General features: G+C 40.7%; 1 protein-coding gene across 1 annotated transcript in view; it reads left to right on the forward strand.

Annotated features, from left to right (window-relative positions):
- babam2 (BRISC and BRCA1 A complex member 2) overlaps positions 1-4,756 on the forward strand; it is a 196,732-nt gene extending 191,976 nt beyond the window's left edge. Inside the window, exons 10-12 of the mRNA XM_055864136.1 lie at positions 852-934; positions 1,087-1,240; positions 2,591-4,756. Coding sequence (XP_055720111.1) covers positions 852-934; positions 1,087-1,240; positions 2,591-2,654 — 301 coding nt within the window. The 3' untranslated portion in view covers positions 2,655-4,756. The remainder of the gene's footprint in view (positions 1-851; positions 935-1,086; positions 1,241-2,590) is intronic.
- Positions 4,757-6,000: the final 1,244 nt, after the last annotated feature.

Raw genomic sequence — 6,000 nt, forward strand, 5'->3', positions numbered from 1 at the left:
TGTCTTAAGGTGGCAGCGTTGTATTTTGAGACAGGCTTGAATAAGCTAAGTAGCAATAGGCAGAGGTTGGCATAATTTGTCTGATTCTCTGTAATAATGGTATGGAAATAATAAAACATTTTATTTTGTGAAGTGTTTTCTTGCATCAAACAACAAAACAACATTCTTCAGTCACTTCCTTGTCTGAATGACAAGTGGATAAACAGGTTAATGTCAAGCCCTGCATGTCTCATGGAATGTAGGCCTACATTTAACACCACACATTGGCTGCTACTATTTCCATGTTAAAATGTTATGAAATGCATTTTCTTCATTGTTTCTGATGGTTCGCCACTCTGGAAGACCTACATTATGATCAAATAGCCACAGTAGCATACATGGCCACTGTTAAAGCTGTAATTTAAAGCCGGTACAGCTTCGGTGTTCACAGTAAACGCGAGCTGGAAGTTGCACAGAATTTTGACAACGTTCAAGTTTGTACTCAGCATACCTGAAATTTGCTCAGTGCTGAAAATATTTACAGGGAACTTTGCCCCCACCAATTGAATGTGTAAATCTAACCAACGTTTCGGCAACGCATTGCCTTCTTCAGGGTTGGAAAGCCCCTGCATTTGAAGAAGGCTCTGCTTTGCTGAGAAGTTGTTTAGGTTAATAAAAAATAAAAATAAAAAATCAAATAAAAAAAGCTTTACCCATTAAGTTGTTAGGAGCATGTATAGACAGTGCTACATTCTTCTAAGCAAGCACATTTGTAGTGTTGTATTTGATTAGTATGGGGCATGTGGACACATTACATTGTCTATATAAGAAAGGTGTACGTGCGTGTGTGTGTGCGTGCATGCTTTTTGCAGGGGGGTGGTGGAGTACGATGCAGAAGGATTCACCAAGCTCACTCTTCTCCTCATGTGGAAAGACTTCTGTTTCCTTGTCCATGGTGAGTTACACATAAACACACACACACACACAAACACACACACACACACACACACACACTTCTTTCCTACATTCAACCCCACATCACCTCTTTCTCTCTCACTATCTCTTTCTCTCACTCTGTCTCTCCCCTTCTCCCCTCTCCTCCTCCAGTGGACCTCCCTCTGTACTTCCCGCGGGACCAGCCCACTCTGACATTCCAGTCTGTGTACCACTTCACCAACAGTGGGCAGCTGTACTCGCAGGTGCAGAAGTCCTACCCTTACAGCCCTCGCTGGGACGGCAACGAGATGGCCAAGAGAGCCAAGTAAGACAGTCAGTTTTGCATTCCCCACTAATGGTTAGAATTGTGGGGGGGGGGGGGGGGGGGGGGGGGGGGGGGGGGGGGCTGATCCTAGATCTGTATGTAGGCGATGCTTGGTTCACCCGATAGCATACTGGACAACAATGACCATTTGACCCACTATACCATATAATAATGACTTACACTGAGTGCACTTTTACGTTAGGAACAACTTCCTAATATTGAGTTGCACCCGCTTTTGCCCTCAGAACAGCCTCAATTTGTCGGGGCATGGAGTCTACAAGGTGTCAAAAGCGTTCCACAGGGATGCTGGCCCATGTTGACTTCAATGCTTTCCACAGTTGTGTTAAGTTGGCTGGATGTCCTTTGGGTGGTGGACCATTCTTGATACACACGGGAAACTGTTGAGCGTGAAAAACCCAGCAGCGTTGCAGTTGTTGACACACTCAAACCGTTGTGCCTGGCACCTACTACTATACCCCGTTCAAAGGAACTTTTGTCATGTCCATGTGCATTTGAATGGCAAAGATACACAATCCACGTCTCAATTGTCTCAAGGCTTAAAAATCCTTCTTTAACTCGTCTCCTCCCTTTCATCTACACTGATTGAAGTGGATTTAACAAGTGACGTCAATAAGGGATCATAGCTTTTACCTAGGTTCACCTGGTCAGTCTGTTTCCTAATGTCTTGTACACTTAGTGTATAATTATCCATAATACAGGATGATAATGATAAAAATTGAATGTATTTGTTTCGGCCTCGTAATCGACTAGTTAGCAAGAAACTTGCAAAGCTGTTGAACCTGCCACCATCTTTGGACCTACTCATCTGGGATAATAATGCTTACACGAAAAGCCCCCCAAAAATCCCTGTCACACTAACAATCACAATAACAGTACGACCACCTAATCGCTTTCATCGAAAAGACATATCACTACGCACACCGTGGTGAAGATTTGTATGCAAAAAATAAATGTGATATGATTTCAAAATGTATGGCTCTCCAAACTTTATCCTACTCTACCTTTTTTATTTTTTAACATGAACCAGTTAACCCTGTTTGTGGTTTAATGGCTTTATCTCCAGTTGACCATGCTTACTTTGAACAGAACAGGAGTGCTTAACTATAACAGCAGAGGTTTTGTCCCAAAGTTGGTAGTTACATGGAATAGATATGTCATTGTCTTTGTTTATATCGCCGGGTCTCCAAGGAAAGTCGGAAAACCGGTGCTTTGCTTTTATGGTCAGATAAGTACTGGTGCACTTCCAGTAAATCTGCATCGGTCTAAATTACTTTTATTGCTCTCTTTCTCGCTCTCTCTATCCATCTATCTATCTATCTTTCTCCGCAGAGTGTACTTCAAGAGCTTCGTCCCTCAGTTTCAGGAAGGGGCCTTTGCCACCGGGAAACTCTAGGATTGAAGTACAGCAGTGTGTTCGTGTGTGAGCGTGTGTGTTTGTGTGTCAATGGACTGCACGATAGTGGCGATGTGCTTACTGTACAGGTACTCTCTAACGCCACGTTGGGCTTCTCGTGCTTCTTCCCCTGAACGGTCTGTTTTTTCCATTTTATTAAGTTGTTTTTTTCTCCTTTCTTAAAAACTAGAGGGAATGAAAGTACTGAAAAGTTGTTGCTAAAATGGTTTGGAGTCGTAGGGTCAGAACCACTTGTCACGTCAACAGACCGACGTGGGGCTTGCCCAGACAAAGTGTCACCGCTTCATAGCAGACGTCACTTCTGATCTTCAGAGTGGTTGTCAGAGAACTGGAAAAGGGCCCTTAAAGGGGAATAACGGAACCCCTCTGACTGATTGTTGGGCTGTCTGTCAAAGTGTTCACCTCTCTCAGTCAGGGACAGTGAGGTAGAGCGAGAGCTACGTCACCAGGTCATGCAGCCGCTCACTCACTGCAGCGCTAGATAGAACTTTGATGAAAAACACGAAAAGAATCAACTTTAGTTAACAGTGATCATACAAAATTCGGGAAGGTTACTGCTCAAGCAGCAACACGCGCACGAGGGGACTCCTCATAAGCACAACACACTGGCAATTTTCAAAATCGCCTGCGTCAGACTTTAGCACGTAACCCAACGAAACACACCTTTTACTTCATCGTCAGAAGCATCATCGGACCTAGGGAGTAGCCGATTTCATTTCTCATGTTCAATGCACTGTACACCAAGGAGAAAATGCTGTGCTCTAAAGATGGCATAGCCACACGGATACATTAGAAGATAGTTGTTGATCTGATCAGAAACACTGTTCTCACAACCTTTACCTCCTAAATGATGTCACTGGTGTATTTTGGAATATATTGCGCAGTAGGCTATAAGGTTTTTTACCAGGCTCGAGTTCTTCCAGGCTGAAAACATACAAGAATACTTTTACATTTTTTTTAAATTAGCCTACATTATTACATTTGCTTGCATCATTTAGAAATGTACCGATTTAGAAAATGTAAATGTGGGCTAATAATAAATGTAATAATAGCATATTTGATCTACTCCAATGAAAAGTGAGCATAAATCACATTTCAATAGATGCATGCATCAGTACCTAGGCTATCTATTGTATCTGCAACGGAAATTATTTTACAAGGATAGGTTCTCTGTCAGCTGGCTGCTATAGTAAAGTTACAATTTAATGAAACATTTCTTCCATGAATTAGCCGTATAATCCATATGTGTCATCCAATGAAGTGGACGTTATGTTGCACACTCACTAGTCTTTCCCTCTCATTTTAGTATATATATTTGTATATTTATATTTTGCCGTAATGATCTGATCACACCATGCAACAACTGATGTAGCCTACAGTCAGAGATGGAAGATGGGCAATGTGAATTGGCAGGTGGAATGATGTCCAATGGGATTGCATGGTTAAAAGTGGGAGGCGGGATCAGGTTGACTCCTTTCATCTTTGCTTGGCAGAGATGTCAGAAAAGGTCAAATGATGAATCTGCTTCCCAAAATGATCACATAAAATGTTTAAGACATATCTCACAATTGATTGCGCTTCCCGAATTTAGTATATTCGCTGTGACCAAAAGTTTCATATTTTTGGAGATTTGTGTTATTCCACAAAGTTCTATCTAGCGCTGCAGTGAGTGGGGAGCTGCATAACATAGTTGTAGCGCTATCTTTGCTCTCCCTGAGTGAGAGAGGTGAGCACTTTGACAGACAATTCAACAATGAGTTAGAGGGGTTTATTCCCCTTTAACTGTTTGACTGGAGCTCAATGTGGGGAAAGATCAAGATCAGCAGTTCATCTTGATTCATATCAAACAGTGGGGCGGGGCCAAACCTTGATCTTACCATTACCTGGTCATTCTACACTTGTCTTAATCCTTGCCTTGAGAAGTCCTCCTTAGTACTATGTACATTGGAGAATACTGTAAAAACCTGTGATCATATTTTGACTAACTACATGACAGTTTTTGCTGAATTGTGTTTTTCTGTTATATTTTTGTTTCACCAACACCTCAGTCAGTCATTTTCCCAATAAACCCTCAAAGCATATACTGTCCGGAAATACGTTATTTCAAAGTTGATGTGATTGTAAGCCACTGAGATGCACTGTGAATTCTGGCCTGTGCTAAATGTACTGTGCCTTCAGAAAGTATTCACACATCACATTTTGTTGTGTTACAAAGTGGAATTCAAATAGATTTAATTGTAGTTGTATGTCAATGATCTACACAAAATACTCATGTCAAAGTGGAAGATTTTATATATATATATATATATATATATATATATTACAGCTCTGATTCTTTCTGGGTAATCTCAGAGTTTTGCAGACCTGGATTGTAAAAAAAATAAAAATAAAAAACATCCCATTAGTCTTTTTAAAGTTCTTCAAGCTCTGTCAAGTTGGATGTTGATCATTGCGATTTAAGCGATTTAAGTCAAAAATGTATCAAAACATTTATTGGCATCTTGGTAAGCAACTCCAGTGTACATTTAGCCTTGTGTTTTAGGTTATTGTCCTGCTGAAAGGTACAATTGTCTCCCAGTATCTGTTGGAAAGCAAACTGAAACAGATTTTCCTATAGGATTTTGCCTGTGCTTAGTTCTATTCCGTTACTTTTGATCCTAAAAAAAACTCCCTAGTCCTTTGCGATGACAGGCATACCGATAACATGATGCAGCCACCACCATACTTGAAATTGTGAGGCGTGGTACTCAGGGATGTGTTGGATTTGACCCAAACATACCACTTTGTATTTAGGACAAAAAATGTATTTTTTTGCCACATTTTTTGCAGCATTACTTTAGTGCCTTATTGCAAACAAGATGCATATTTTGGAATAATTATTTCTTCTGTACAGGCTTCCTTCTTTTCACTCTGTCATTTAGGTTAGTATTGTGGTGTAACTACAATGTTGTTGATCCATCCTCAGTTATTGGTCACGATTAACTTTTCCTCTCCATATCATAACGCATGTGTTACACATCTATAAGCCTTTCATGAACGTGTTATAACAGGTTTAAAGACGAGAGGAGAGAACTCGAGAAAATGGGGTTATTTCAGAATGACCAGAAGCTGATGTGTTATGATCAGCTGTAATGATCCACATTAGGTTAATTAAATATAGCCGTAGCATATGTATAGCACATTCATGTCATGCTATGCAACAGCTCATATTTGTGTATCTTAATAGATGCATCCTTACAATGACAGCGTAGTGTCAGTATGGCTGTTGTCATTATGGCCATACCAGTGTTACTGAATATGCCAAAAGGCCAAACCACGTTTTGAA

This window comes from Salvelinus fontinalis, chromosome 16 (assembly GCF_029448725.1).
Source record: "Salvelinus fontinalis isolate EN_2023a chromosome 16, ASM2944872v1, whole genome shotgun sequence".
NCBI classification, from domain to species: domain Eukaryota; kingdom Metazoa; phylum Chordata; class Actinopteri; order Salmoniformes; family Salmonidae; genus Salvelinus; species Salvelinus fontinalis.